This window comes from Palaemon carinicauda, chromosome 23 (genome assembly GCF_036898095.1).
Source record: "Palaemon carinicauda isolate YSFRI2023 chromosome 23, ASM3689809v2, whole genome shotgun sequence".
NCBI lineage: Eukaryota > Metazoa > Arthropoda > Malacostraca > Decapoda > Palaemonidae > Palaemon > Palaemon carinicauda.
Genome location: NC_090747.1, coordinates 95,811,837 through 95,827,951, shown reverse-complemented (window position 1 = coordinate 95,827,951; position 16,115 = coordinate 95,811,837). Strand labels below are relative to the sequence as shown.

Here is a 16,115-nt window from a genome sequence, read left to right as displayed (position 1 = left end):
CCCTTCCCTTAGACGGAAGTGTGTTTAGGTTTTTAGTAATTTTGCTTAACACGTTATAGATCTATATATTTTATATCTCTCCGCCTTTATTAGGCCTCTTCGATTAACTTTCCATTTATTATAAACATATAAAAATAAATTTTTATGTTTTGTTTATATGCGACCTTTCCTGATAGTAGGCGGTCCTAACTTGGAACCGAAGTTAATCAACGTTGAGCCCGTTATATCGTATTTAGCCTTTAAGGAATTTAAAACTTTTTAAATTTAATGTTTTATGAAAGAATTTCTTTGATAGTCTTCGTACTGTTTTCAAAGATGAACTAACGTTTAGTTTTTTCAGACTACGCAGTTGTTGACGTTCAGGACGTTCAACATGCGCTCTATCGTTACGATAGAGAGAGAGTGTATCACGGTTTCACTTTGCAGTAAGAGTAAATCGATTCTGACGTTTCGTTCATTCTTTCTTAACTTAAATGGTTTAAATTCTAAATTAAAGGAACTTTTTATTTGGAAAACCTTTCAGTTTTTTTCCTTTAGCCAAATAACATGTTTTTTTTTGACGATATATAATTGGGCTCTTCTCTCAGGTGCGAAATCAAGAGAGAAAGAGAGAGAGAGATAGAGACGGAGGGAGAGAGAGGAGAAAAAACGTTCCGTTCAAGCGGGTAACGTTGTTCTCGTGTTACTCTCCTCCCTAGTCGCTGTACGGGGAAGAAGGTAAAACGTTTCTAGGGTTTTATTCTTGTCCCCAGGCTATGTGCGGTGAGAGTTTGTAAACGTAGTTTATTTGAACTAGTGTTTAGTCTCTTTCCCAGCCACTGAATTCTTTATCTTTATATATGTTTTCTGTTTTTGCTAGTATTAATGAGCTGCATTATACGACTGTTTTTGCAATTACTACCTTTTAATGAAGGGTAGAATTGCGTGTTTCAGGTAGAAATCAGTAAAAGTTTCGATTTCAGTGAAATAAGTGCAAAACAGAAAATCGAAGTGATAAAGTGATATGCGCAAAGTGTTACAGTGTTGCGTCCGAGGGTTCGTCTGTTCGTGCCTGTCGTTCCCTAGTCCGGGACCTCTTGCAAGCTCCCAAGCCCAGGGGAGAAGTAATGTCGAACGACTTATGGGTTCGTCAGGCCTTGATCAACGAACAGACGTTTCCCTCCGTGGTTTCGGGCGTATCTACCCAAGATCGCCCCACCCACACAAAGACGAGAGAGCCCATTTACTTCTCGTCTGCGGAAGAGCTTTCTCGTAAGAAACCATGGACCAAGGTCTCGCAGCTTATTAATCGCAAGTCGGTCCCTTCCGCGCAAGTCCAACGGCCCAGTTGTAGCCACTGGGTCAGTTCGGACTCGCTGCAGTCTTCCGACGACTGCTCACCTCCTAAGAGAGGCAAAGCGGTACCGCAACAGGCAGTAACACCGTCTGTTGCCGCACCTGCTACTGTAGACCCTAAGTGGTCTTTGCTGCAGACCATGCAGACACAGTTAACATCTTTAATGCAGGAGTATCGTGCGGAGAAGGTTGACGCTGCACCCGTTAGCCTACAACCAACCACGGTTGTGCGTTCAGTTGACGCTGAGGCTACCTTCTCCCGCACTCCGGCTGTGAGAGTTCCACCACCCATGCGCAGTGTACCCTGCCAGCCGCACGTTGACGTTCACAGACGCACGGAACCCTCCGTTGACGTTCGCGAGTTACCACAACAACAGGAGGGTGGAGTTAAGTTGCTTTGTTTTGACGCTATGCGTCAACCTCCGCATTCTAGAGTTGTTTTGACTGCTCAGTATAGACAGTCAAAGCAGTCTCGAGTGAACACTGTATGTCCTCACGCACCTGTTGTGGTTGACAGTTCAGTTGTTGACAGTTCACAGACTGTCAAGCAGTTACATGACGTTGCCTTCTGGTCTGCTACTAATGCACCAGTGCTGTATGTCCTCACGCACCTGTTGTGGTTGACAGTTCAGTTGTTGACAGTTCACAGACTGTCAAGCAGTTACATGACGTTGCCTTCTGGTCTGCTACTAATGCACCAGTGCTGTATGTCCTCACGCACCTGTTGTGGTTGACAGTTCAGTTGTTGACAGTTCACAGACTGTCAAGCAGTTACATGACGTTGCCTTCTGGTCTGCTACTAATGCACCAGTGAGAGACTCACTGAGATAACCTAGCTTTTATCGGACAAGGTTCCTGTAGATGAGAAAGTGCTGTTCTCCCTCCTACTGATATTCCTTTGAGGACTCTGTCATTTGGAGAGGAGCCTTAAGCTGCTTAGCCTCCTATGGACTTTAATTAAATCATGATAATTTTTTAAGGATCTTCGTCCGGATCTTGTAACTGCTGCTCCTCGTTCGCCTAAACGTCAGAGCTTACACTAGGCCTAGCTACTTCGAAGCCGTTGTTGTTAAGCTAGTGCTCTCTCGCTCTCCTAGAGAGCGTTACGTTGGCTAGGCGACTGGTTTTTGCACCAGGAGGAGTTTTAGGGATACAGCCTTTGATTTCCCTTCTTTTAAACTGGCTTATAGAGCGAGAGTCTGATAGGACACGAGAGAAGTTCTCGGCTTGGGAGTTCATGCCTCTGCCCAGATAGACTTCTCAATTCTGGTAGACTCGCCCTGGTGCCTAGCCAGGAGACGCTCCAAGTTGTTTACAGGTCAACTTCTCAACTTTTGTCGAGCCTTTGAAGTTTTGCTGTTCTATTATGTCACACATAACAAGGCTTCCAGGGATGGTAAATGGGTCCGCCTCAGTCGCTAACCCCGTCTGTTGCCACACCTGCTCCCGTAGACCCTAATGGGCTTTGCTGCAAGACATGCAGTCCAAGCTTGTGTCCTTGATAGAGGACTTAAATGCGGAGAAGAACCTTCTGGCCAACAACCTTCCAACCGGTTGGTTGTGCGCCCTGTTGACGCTGAGGTATCCTACTCGCGTCTGCCAGTTGAGGTGGTTCCTCCACCGATGCGACCCAGTGTGGGTTGCCAGTCGCACGTTGACGTTAAGCGACGCTCGGAGGTGGTTGTTGACGTTCAGTGTGTCACTAGGAAGACGTTCAACAACCAGCAGAGGTGACTTGTTGTGACGCAGTGCGTCAACCTCAGCAACCCGGTAGGGTGTTGACTGCACAACCCAGACAGTCTAGACAGTTCCGGTTGACGCTGTACTTCCTCGCGCACCCATGGTTGTTGACAGTTCACAGACTGTGCAGCAGTGCCATGATATTGCGTCCGGCTCCGTCACGCATCCACCAGTGCGACCGGATTCAGCGAGTCAGACGTTGCCCACTCCGTTGCCGTTTCCTCATCAGATTCGGATGAGGAACCCTCTGATGAGGACGTTGCTGAACAAGACGATCAACCCCCAGCCCTGCTATCCATCCAGAAGATGCTGAAGAAGGAACGCTGCCCAGTCAGGCTGTGGATGAGTCTGGTAGGGACACTCTCATCCGTGGATCAATTTGTGTCACTAGGAAGACTACACCTCCGTCCTCTTCTATACCATCTAGCTTTTCACTGGAAAAAGGACAAGACGCTAGAAGCGGTCTTGATCCCGGTTTCCGGAAAGATAAAGTCTTGTCTGACTTGGTGAAAGGACTATATCAACCTTAGAGAGGGTCTTCCCCTGGCTGTTCAGACTCCCAACCACGTTCTCTTCTCGGACGCATCGGACGTAGGCTGGGGTGCGACATTAGACGGTAGGGAATGCTCGGGATTATGGAACTCGAATCAAAGGACAATGCATTTCAACTGCAAGGAGCTACTGGCAGTACGTCTGACCTGGAAAAGCTTCAGGTCTCTCCTTCAAGGCAAAGTGGTGGAGGTGAACTCGGACAACACCACGGCTTTGGCGTACATCTCCAAGCAAGGAGGGACCTACTCTCTGACATTGTACGAGATCGCAAGGGACCTCCTCACCTGGTCAAAAGGTCTAGACATTTCACTAGTTACGAGGTTCATCCAAGGCAACTTGAATGTCATGGCAGATTGTCTCAGTCGGAAGGGACAAATAATTCCAACAGAATGGACCCTCCACAAGGATGTATGCAAGAGACTTTGGGCCACCTGGGGCCAGCCAACCATAGATCTCTTCGCAACCTCGATGACCAAGAGGCTCCCAATATTTTGCTCACCAATCCCGGACCCAGCAGCAGTTCATATAGATGCCTTTCTACTAGATTGGTCACATCTAGATCTATATGCATTCCCTCCGTTCAAGATTGTCAACAAGGTACTGCAGAAGTTCGCCTCTCACGAAGGGACAAGGTTGACGCTAGTTGCTTCCCTCTGGCCCGCGGGAGAATGGCTCACCGAGGTACTTCGATGGCTAGTAGACGTTCCCAGAACACTTCCCCTAAGGGTGGACCTTCTACGTCAGCCACGCGTAAAGAAGGTACACCAAGGCCTCCACGCTCTTCGTCTGACTGCCTTCAGACTATCGAAAGACTCTCGAGAGCTAGAGGCTTTTCGAAGGAGGCAGCCAGAGCGATTGCTAGAGCAAGGAGAACATCCACCCTTAGAGTCTACCAATCGAAGTGGGAAATCTTCCGAAACTGGTGCAAGTCAGTATCCGTATCCTCGACCAGTACCTCTGTAACTCGAATAGCTGACTTTCTCTTATATCTGAGGAAAGAACGATCTCTTTCAGCTCCCACTATCAAGGGTTACAGAAGCATGTTGGCATCAGTCTTCCGTCACAGAGGCTTAGATCTTTCCAACAATAAAGATCTACAGGACCTCCTTAAGTCTTTTGAGACCACGAAGGAGCGTCGTTTGGTTACACCTGGTTGGAATTTAGACGTGGTACTAAGATTCCTTATGTCAGACAGGTTCGAACCGCTACAATCAGCCTCCCTGAAAGATCTCACCTTAAAGACTCTTTTCCTGATATGCTTAGCCACAGCTAAAAGAGTCAGTGAGATTCATGCCTTCAGCAAGAACATCGGATTCTCATCCGAAACGGCTACATGTTCTACAACTTGGTTTTCTAGCCAAACACGAGCTGCCTTCTCGGCCTTGACCAATATCGTTCGATATTCCAAACTTATCGTTTGGTTGGAAATGAACTAGAAAGAGTCTTATGTCCTGTAAGAGCTCTTAAGTTCTATTTAAAACCTTTACGAGGCCCGTCTGAAGCTTTATGGTGTTCAGTTAAGAATCCATCTTTGCCTATGTCAAAGAATGCTTTATCCTATTTTATCAGACTGTTAATACGAGAAGCTCATTCCCATCTGAATGAGGAAGACCAAGCTTTGCTGAAGGTAAGGACACACGAAGTTAGAGCTGTCGCAACTTCCGTGGCCTTTAAACAAAATAGATCTCTGCAAAGTATAATCGACGCAACCTATTGGAAAAGCAAATCAGTGTTCGCGTCTTTTTATCTTAAGAATGTCCAGTCTCTTTACGAGAACTGCTACACTCTGGGACCATTTGTAGCAACGAGTGCAGTAGTGGGTGAGGGCTCAACCACTACAATTCCCTAATTCCATAACCTTTTTAATCTTTCTCTTGAAATGTTTTATTATTGTTTTTGGGTTGTCCGGAAGGCTAAGAAGCCTTTCGCATCCTACTTGATTTGGCGGGTGGTCAAAGTCATTTCTTGAGAAGCGCCTAGATTAGAGGTTTTGATGAGGTCCTTTAGTATGGGTTGCAACCCTTCATACTTCAGCTCCTAGGAGTCGCTCAGCATCCTATGAGGATCGCGAGGCTCAGTAAGGAAGACGTACTTAAAAAGGCAGAGTAATTGTTCAAGTCGACTTCCTTACCAGGTACTTATTTATTTTATGTTTGTTATTTTGAATAACTGCTAAAATGAAATACAAAATACTTAGCTCATAATAATGTCAACATGTAATGCTGGTCTCTACCCACCCCCCTGGGTGTGAATCAGCTTATATGATCACCGGCTAAGTTTAATATTGAAAAATGTTATTTTTATTAATAAAATAAATTTTTGAATATACTTACCTGGTGATCATATATTAAAGGACCCTCCCTTCCTCCCCAATAGAGACCCAGTGGGCCGAGGAGAAAATTGGTTCTGTGTTGACATGGAGTACTTGAGTACCTGCTCGACAGATGGCGCAGTTGATGTACACCCCCACCTGTATAGCGATCGCTGGCGTATTTTGTCCTTAGGTTTTTCTGTCGGGCAGCAGAGCTGACAGCTTATATGATCACCGGGTAAGTACATTCAAAAATTTATTTTATTAATAAAAATAACATTTTAATGGTGTGCAGTTTTCATATAATGCATTTTTTCAATCAAACTTTACATTCTAATTACAGCATAAGTATTTGCTATAATGAACAATCTGGGTGTTGTTGCATGTGGTGTACTGTATCTGGTACATAATAGGCACTAATAAAAGTACTTTTGAGTGTCCCTTTTGCTCTAAACTGCATTGCTTTCTGTCTTAATTTTTTGTATATGCAGGTATGGAGGGCAGTGGTTATGGATATGATTAATGACAGGTTTAGGAAATGACTGTGAAATGTATGTCACCTTGATTTTTAGCTGCGTTCACATTTGGATTGGAGAAGTGGGAAGATGTTGGGTAATTTATTTTAGGACTAAACAGTTTTGGCAAGAGATGAGATTGCCAATGTTGATAATGGGAATATCACTGCTTTGAAGGATTGCAAAATGATGAAACAAGAAGAATGGCTGGCGTAGTAATGATGTATGGTAAGGAGGACTTGGGAGGAACGTGTCAGGGGTAGAAGCTCGAGAGGGAGGCAGCGAATTAGATGGCAAGATGTGATGGATTGATATATAGAGAACAGATTTGGTGGAAGAGGATGCTTTTGATAAAAGGCATTGGAGAGGGTGCATCAGGCAGCGACCCCTCATTGTAGGGGTAACGTTGGGAAAGAAGAATTTTCTGTAAAAGTAGTAGGAAAATTAGAACCCAGGTGGTTTGAGGTTAGGTAAGCTGGGGTTCCATATTGTCACTTATGATATTAGAAATTTGTGAATAATTATCGATGAAAGAAATGTTGAACGTTATTGATAAAGAAATCAGAGTTGTAGGACATTTAGAGGAGACCCAAATTGCTTACAGATCTTGCACATAGGGATGTATTTTTTACTGCAGTATCATTTACTGTAAAATGAGTATGGTTACTACAGTTTTGATGCTTTGGTAGCATTTTAATCATTTCAATGTGAGACCAGTGTTCCATATCATGATGAAAGGTGTTAATATGTATTTTCAAGAAATTGATAAATATAATCGGTGAATTATGTTATTAAAAAGAATTTAGGGACTGGATTGGATATAATATAGATGGACAGAATCAGGGTTGATTGACCATTCATTATAATATGCTGTTCGGTGTGGATGACAAACAATAGTTGAGAGACAAAGTCAGATAGCTTAGCAAATCTTGGTTATTTATCTGTAATTAGCCTCTCTCCTGTACTAGCAACCACAAAATTTTTCTGTTAGTGGCCCCTATGGTTTGAAAGTTGTCTTTTGGGTTTTAGAAGGCAACCAAGAAAAGGAAGCTTGAAACAGACCCCAGTCTTCCTAGTATCTGTACCCATTGGATGTAATTTCTAGATTGAAATATTCTGCTCTTGAATGGCTTGCGAAGCATTCTTTTTCTCCTTTGCTTGGGTACATATGTTCTGGTATCAATGCATTTGTTTTCTTAGACACTTGAGGCTTTATCAGGAATCACCATCTTTTGGTTCTGGAATGGCTTTGCCACTAGATTAAAATTTTTGGCCTCCATCATGACCCTAAAAATAGCCTATACATAACCACGGACATGGGTAAAGTCGGTTTCTATTAACACACTATCTTGATGGTTATTTTTTTTTCCATCTTATTGTTTAGGTCATTTTTCCAACATATTTTGTTGGACATATATTTAATATCATCCTTGCTCTCTGGATAAAATAGTCCTTTATGGGAGATGTCTGGAGAAGCAACTTTGACATAATAAGTTTATTATGGAATGGATTTGGAGATAATACCAGGTCCATAGTGTAGAGAAAGCTTAAGAGTTGATATGTTGATAAAAAGGCATCTGTCTGTTTGCGGGAATTCCTCTATCCTCTTTCATTGGAGTTCTTCTTTACAGATGTGTTGCAAAGAAGCTGGCAGATCAATTTTAGGATGTGCAAGCACTGATTCTGTTACCCCAGAGGACTTCTTTGGCCATATCAGTGTTATTTAGCTACTATTTTAAAAAGTTTGGTTTTCAATTTTAAACCATTGCTTTACAGGAGATTCCTGTTCCACAATCTCAACCAGTGGATTGTACCAGAGTTCCAATATTCTCTAAAATAGGCTACACTATGTACTTGAAATCACCAGTCTTGTTTCCATTCTGACTTAGAATGGTGTTTGTGTGATGCAAATAGTTGATCCTAGGCTTTCTTGCTTACTGGGCTGTCTCTCGTGCCATTACTTATCATCCCTTTTCATTGCATTCAGATTTGGATTGGAGATTAATTTGATTTGCCAATACTGAGTCATAGGTTTATGCGAGGTAAATCTATACAGTACCTATGATATATAATGTGTAATTATTTCATAGATAAATGAGTAGGATGAATTTATAAGAATAACGTAAAATATTTCTATACAGTGAACCCTCGCTACTTCGCGGTTCGACCATCGCGGATTCACCACTTCGCGGATTTTTTCCATAACCCATATATATACAGTAACATATATATATATATATATATATATATATATATATATATATATATATATATGTATGCATGTATTTATGTATATATGTATGTATGTATATATGTAGGTATGTATATATGTAGGTATATATATATATATATATATATATATATATATATATATATATATATATATATATATATATATATATAGACACACACACACACACACACATATATATATATATATATATATATATATATATATATATATATATATATATATACATATATATATATGTATATATATATATATATATATATATATATATATATATATATATATATATATATATATATATATATATATATATATACAGTATATATATATACAGTATATATATATATATATATATATATATATATATATATATATATATGTATATATATATATATATATATATACAGTATATATATATATATATATATCTAAAGTAGGAAGATGTGATGTAGTTCTAAGGGAATAGTATGGGAAATATGTCTGGGTAATAAGCAAAGCTCTACCTCCAGTTTGTTTCTTCATTATGATCAGAGATAAATGTAAACAAAACATTGGTTGCCATTTTTTAACGTGCTTTTTAGCGTGTTTAGGAAACGCATGATATAAAATTGCCTTTAATATTTGTGCCTGTTTTAGTTTAGGGTACTGTAGTACATGCATTAAGTGTTCTGTACATTAAAGGGTAGTTTGTTAACAGTACTACGTACAAGGGAAGGTTTTAAAAGTCTGAATATACATGTTGAATAAATAGGTAAATATGGTGTCACTACTTCGCGGATTTTCACCTATCGCGGCCACGTCTGGAACCTATCTACCGCGATAAACGAGGGTTCACTGTACAGTATAAAATCTCAAAGTTTTTATTAATGATTTATTCAGCTTGCATTATTGTTTTTACTGTACCTCTATTCAGCTAGTTATTTGCAGTTCTTTTTGTGTAGTACTATATGGTTTTGTGCATGGCTTTGGAATCCAGGTTTTTATTTTAAGAGTCTTCTCATAGAAGCATTTTCATTAGATCCTTTCGGTAGAGTTCATTTAGAGTATCTTTTGTATGAATTTTGACTTTGTGAATGAGCTTTTGTTTTTATCTACTTTTCCAAAGTTTTTATCATGTATTTTACTTGTTTATCATTAATAATCTTCTGGTGAGAGCACACAAGGAATACCACTGATAATGGCAAATGCAGCCAAAGTTGCATCAATAACAATTTGTATTAACATGAGAAGCTAGGTAAAAAGCTAGGAATAAGGTTGCATAGAATTGGAGTAAAATATTTTGTATTTCAAAATACTGTATAACTAATTCTTGCCCTATTTGAAATAGTGTATGTTTAATTATTACACCAGACTGTCGGATATCAGCGAGATATGAGGGGAAAACAAAGAGTTCTGTGAAATATTGCAGAGATGATGACCTAACATGAACAAGATAGGAAAGGATATTGTCCTTTGAAATATTTCTCGGTATCAGCTACAAATATGAATTGAACTTGAAGTACTTGATACTAACTTGGTGATCTCCAAATGAATAAAATTACTTACCAATTAATGAATCAAGAATTATAGTCCATTTCTTTTAGCGATGCATATTTGCACCGACTCGCGGTGGTGCCCTTTTAGCTCGGAAAAGTTTCCTGATCGCTGATTGGTTAGAATTATCTTGTCCAACCAATCAGCGATCAGGAAACTTTTCCGAGCTAAAAGGGCACCGCCGCGAGTCGGTGCAAATATGCATCGCTAAAAGAAATGGACTATAGTTGCTTGGTCTCTAGATACTGTACTTTAGTTTCAAAAAGAGAATTTATCAGATGATGCAGAGGACTTGCTTGTTGTGTAGTAGTTCACAACTATTGTTAACGGTCCTTTTTCAAGTTCAAGCTGCGATTCTGAACAATTTTTCTACCCTGACCTAATCAATTCTCCCCCCCCCCCAGTGGTCATTAGATCCTTTGGTATTTCCTCTTGTTTTTGTGTTATAGTATATCTAATCAGCATGATATATGGAGCTGGGTAGTTATTACTAATCAATGGTTCATAGGTGTGGAAGCATGAAAAGTAAATCCATCTCTTAGCCATTCAGTTTCTTATATCATCAAGATTTCAGGTCCATGGCTGGGGTCCTTAGTAATATACTATAATTGATAGTTGTACAGTACAGTATATGAAAAATAGTTTTGAAGTTAGAAAAATTTGAATGTGTTTTTATGTTAATGTATGTGTATATTTATATATTTTATGTAGAACACTTGTTCATTAGTGAACTATACCTTTAAAGCAAAACATGCCAGCCTTATATTGTTTATGCATGCTGAATAAAATCATTTTATTATTTCAACATATTACTGCTATTATTTAATGTTAATGCACTGTTTTTGCACTTCACAGACCACATGCATCTAAAAAATTTTGCGGGTTTTATTTTTGTTGACAATATGAGTTTGTGTGGTATTCCGTACATTAAGCCACAATGGAAATTTTATTTACCGATGAAGATTTTTAGCTCTTTATTTTGCAAGGAATTGTTTTTTTTTTTCTTTTTAAAGCATATACCTGCATTGGCATCCAAAACAATTAATATAGACTCTAAAGTTATGCTAGTCACAATCACTGGAAAATATGGAAAACATAGTCCAAGGTGCATTTTAAGGTATTCAACCAGACTGTTAGAGTGAATTGCATTTCCAACATTGTTTTTTTAGACCTTTTACATGTTGGATTTTATTACCATCTTAGAAAACATAAAGTGACTGATGATTATTTCTTAAATACAAAGATGTTATTGTGTGTCTTGTATATACTGCACTTTTTATTTAATATATGTTTAATGAAATTATGCAGTGTGGATATCCATCTCAATTGAAAGTATATTAGCATGTTCTGTACAGTAAGCCTTGGTCTTGTATATTTTCTTCAATTTGATTTGAAGATTTCAAATAGCACCGAATGACACTTTGTTGGTTAGCTATGTTCATGGCTAGAGAGGGTGGATGAAGATCAGTAGTGATTTAGGTTTACAAATGCTACCTGCATTTGATTATAATTTTTGTTTGTTTGTTCATTCCTTTGATGTAGGAATGACTTTATTTCGGTAGAAATCAGAATGCAATAATAAAGTTTATGAATTACTGATATTTAAAATGCAGTATGGCATTAGGACTGTTGATTACCGTACTGGTTGCTTGAAAAGAGAGCTTGCTTGCTTTATTATAAAATTTCAACTATGTACAGAGTTCTGCAATATTTTCTGTAGAATTGCATGTACTTTAACTGCAGTAATTATGGAGTTCATGATTTCAACTTCTTCCCCCAAAATGACAGTAACTTGATGGATAGATAAATTTAAGGTTCTAGTATGAAATGGAAGTTGTCAATATATTTTGCAGTTGATATAAACCTTATCAGTATTGAATTTGAAATGCACAGTGTCTTTTATGTAAATTTCAAGTTATAGTTATGCGTAAATTGACATTATAAGAAATGGGGTGTTTGAAGTAAGTTGTAAATGCTATTCTGAGGATATGCTGTACACTTCTAGTACAGTATACAGTAATTAAGTAGGTAAAGAGGACTTCAGAAAAATGGTATGTACTATACAGTACTGAGAATTCTGGGGTTTCTTTTTTGAAAATAGTTTTCCATTTCTGTAATTAATGCGATTAAGGACTTTTCACCACAATACTGATGATTTTATTGAAAACATGAACATGGCTACCATCAAGACCTATATGTTTTTCCTTGACATATTTTTTTCCTTTTCAATTTTTCTTTTAAAGACTGGGTGTTTCACAAGCGTTAAGCTTTTTATTTTCTTGTTTTTTTGTTCCAGTTGAGGGTGTTGGTGGTGTATCATGTCAAGTTTGCTTAACCGGTCTACCTCCATGATGAATGGTGGAGGAATGTTCTTAGGGGGGACATCAGGAATGGGTGGGAGTGGTGATGGAGGGGGGGGAGGCACATCATTGCGGGATTCCATAGTAGGTGTGCTAGGAGCACGACACTTAAGAGAATCTCCCACCTCGTCACCTCTGCAGATATTTGTGCGAGCAAAAAAGAAAATTAATGACATCTACCAAGAAATTGAGGAGTATGTTGCAGAAACCACACATTTTTTGGAAGGTAATGTTATAGGCTTTATTAGTTTTGCCCTTTGTTGTGGTTATACAGAAACTGATATATTTTCTGTGAAGTATCATGGATTGGTTACATTAGGCTATAAAGTAGGTTAGTTTTTAAAACTTTCAATAGAATTTAGTAATAATTGGAGCCAAACTGATTCAATAACAGGTCTTCACAATGATAAGGGTCTTATTGATGCCAAAGGCTTGGAAGAATTCAGAGCATACAGTGGCCGAGTTGCAGGTATCAAAGAAGTTTTGGCACGAGATCACATGAAGGTAAGCAGTATTGATATACCCTTAAATTGCAAGATTTTCCTCAGATTTGTTTTACCTTATGTAACTGATAGCTACATATTATGTGAAGAAAATCTCTTTATTTTGGAAGTTTGGAAATACTAAGGCATTTTATATTATGTTTTGTATTACTGTTTTAGTAAAGTATTATCGTGCTTTTTTTTACCCAAAATGTATTGATAACGATTTTGGTTTTATTAATAAAAAAAATTTCCCTTTTTGAACAAAAAGATAATTACATTGAATGCTATTTCTCTAGATTATCTGCTTTTATTGTTTTTAATTTGCCTCAATATTTGTTATATAAATTTATTTACAAATGGTTGCTATTAACGTGAATTTTCTGTAATGTACAGTGATGACCTATTGGCATCATTATGAATTTTTTGCCAAACTTGATGGCAATTTATTGAATAATTGATATCCATATTTTAATTTTGTGTGCCTTTAGTGGCATGTATGGATGCTTAATATAGCAATGATTTATTTTGTGTTAGGTGGCCTTCTTTGGAAGAACATCAAATGGAAAGAGTACAGTCATCAATGCTATGCTGGGGGATAAGATCTTGCCATCTGGTATTGGCCACACTACCAATTGTTTTCTGCAGGTATGGCTTAGGTTTTATTTAGAATCTGGTTTGTTCCGTAACCGAAATACAAACCACGCTATTTACAAAGGGTTATTACTTTTAGCGTAGCTGAAATGGCGAGCCATTAGAATTTAACGAGGGTGTATTACCCCCGCGCTAGTTAGCGGGGGGGTAGGGGAGTGGTAGCAAGCTACCCCTCCTCCCCCTCACACACAGGTGAATACTCACTTTTCACTTTTGGCTCGGACTGTGACAGACGTCTCTGTCTTGGTCCTCGCTTGGCAGCCATTGTCTGTTTTGTCTTTACTTAATCGCTTACTTTTCTTTTACTCAATATATATGTAAACATGTTTTCATGTTTGTATATATATTTGAGTATAGAAATAAGTAAGTTTCCTTTTCAGATGTGTGTGTGTAGTGTACGATATCTACGTGGAGGCCTCGGCAGTTAGGCCACCACGGCCTAATTTTATGGGTTGCGATCGAGTTTGACTTCGGTCTTTCTCTCTCTCTCTCTCTTGAGGTCGTTCACCCTTTTACTATGTTTTACTACGCCCTTGTAGCTTCCTTCCCGTGTGGGTGGGGTTGCTACGCCGTACATTTTGTCCCAATTAGTTTATGAATCTAATTGTAGTTGTTAATTTTCAGCTTGTAGAACGATTCCTTTCGGGGTTTTCGTTTTTTCTTTAGTGTTCATTCATTTTTAAATTACATAATTACATAGTTACATAATTATAATTGTTATAATTCTGTTTTGGTTACAGCTCTCCTTCCGCGAGTGTAAGTGGTTGTGAGGGCACGTGCCTGTTGTGTAATTCTTGTTCCTTTTCCTCGGGATTCCTCTTCGGAGCCTTCCCGGGGGAATGAATGTGTACTAATATTATTTGTTTTATTTTTTTACAGTTACCGATCTAGTTCGTTTCTGTAATATAGCAACGGTGTGAGCTGTCTGGTTGAGTCCTGGGGATTCGGCTGTTGCTGCCTCCCCCCTTGTATTGTCGTCAGGGGCGTGTCTCCTTCTACTGGTAGTACTCCCGTGTCGACGGACAGCTCTCCAGTTCATTTTAGAACAGTCAGGAGGCTTGCCTCCTTGGGCGGATAACTTTCCTTCCGAGGGAAGTTTTTTCCTGTCCAGGCTTGAGCTTTTCCTCTTTTGGGGGGTTCTTCTCTTGCCTTTTTTTCGTGCGACTATGCTCTTGGTGCTGAGCGGTCGCACCTGCAGTTTCGCTCAAGGGGCTGGGCAACTGCAGGAGCTCCTCTTCGGAGGATTGCTCCTTTTAGGTCACTGGCTGACCAGTCTCTTCCTCGAAGTGTTTCTCTTTCGTTCGCGAGAGAGTACACTCATAGAGACTCCTCTTCGGAGGTTTCTTCTGTTGCTGTTGGCCTCCCTCGCCGTAAGGCCCTCCGTCCGCCTCGTCGTAAGGGCCTCTCATCTCCCTATAAGGGTGCTTGAGGCGCCTTTTTGAATCTCCGTTTGCAGCCTACAACTTCTTTTTCTCGATCTTCCGTCTTGGTGCAGATGGACAGCAGTCTAATCTCGTCTTCCGACGGGCAACGGTCTTCCCGACGAACAACGGTCTTCCCGACGGACAGCGGTCTTCCGACGGACATCAGTCTCCCGGCGGACAACGATCCCTTCGGGGCAAAGGGTTGCCCCCACGGGGGTTCTTCCCTTGCGTGTCAGGGTTTCCCTGCGCGCCCTTCTGTTCGTCAGCGCTCTCCTGTTCGTCAGCGCTTTCAAGATGATCTTCCCTGCGGTTCCTGTTACGTGCCCTGTGCGCCCACGTTCGCCCTCGCGATCTAGAACTTCGGTTCAGGTCGGGGTCAAGGACTCTTCTTCTTTGCGCAGGCTTCCACGCGTAGCCTTCTGCTCGTCAGCGATCATCAGCTCGTCAGCGATCATCAGCTCGCCAGCGATCGTCAGCTCGTCAGCGATCATCAGCTCGCCAGCGATCTCCGGATCGCCCACGTGTGTTACAGCTGGCACGCCAACGTTCTCCAACACTTATGAAGGAACATGGTTCGCCAGCTACTAGCTCAACTGCGGATGCTGATCGCCATCGCGCGACCCTCAACTGCAGATGCTGATCGCCATCGCGTGACCCTCAACTACGGATGCTGATCGCCATCGCGCGACCCTCAACTGCAGATGCTGATCGCCATCGCGTGACCCTCAACTGCGGATGTTGATCGCCATCGCGCGACCCTCAACTGCGGATGCTGATCGCCATCGCGCGACCCTCAACTGCGGATGCTGATCGCCATCGCGCGACCCTCAACTACGGATGCTGATCGCCATCGCACCCTTTCACGCGATCATTCACCTGCGCATGCTGCTCGCCATCGCACAACCCTGAACGATTGCCCGCTTACGCATGCTGCTCCTCATCGCACCACCCTGAACGA

The 16,115-nt window shown here is 40.5% G+C and overlaps 1 protein-coding gene across 4 annotated transcripts in view; it reads left to right on the top strand.

The window, feature by feature from the left end:
• The window catches only part of LOC137617262 (transmembrane GTPase Marf-like), an 89,964-nt gene that overhangs the window by 32,764 nt on the left and 41,085 nt on the right, over window positions 1-16,115 (top strand). For all 4 annotated transcript variants that reach the window (XM_068347247.1, XM_068347244.1, XM_068347246.1 and 1 more), the window contains exons 2-4: window positions 12,534-12,823; window positions 12,992-13,101; window positions 13,617-13,727. In XM_068347247.1, the coding sequence (XP_068203348.1) occupies window positions 12,556-12,823; window positions 12,992-13,101; window positions 13,617-13,727 (489 nt within the window). In that variant the 5' untranslated portion in view covers window positions 12,534-12,555. The remainder of the gene's footprint in view (window positions 1-12,533; window positions 12,824-12,991; window positions 13,102-13,616; window positions 13,728-16,115) is intronic.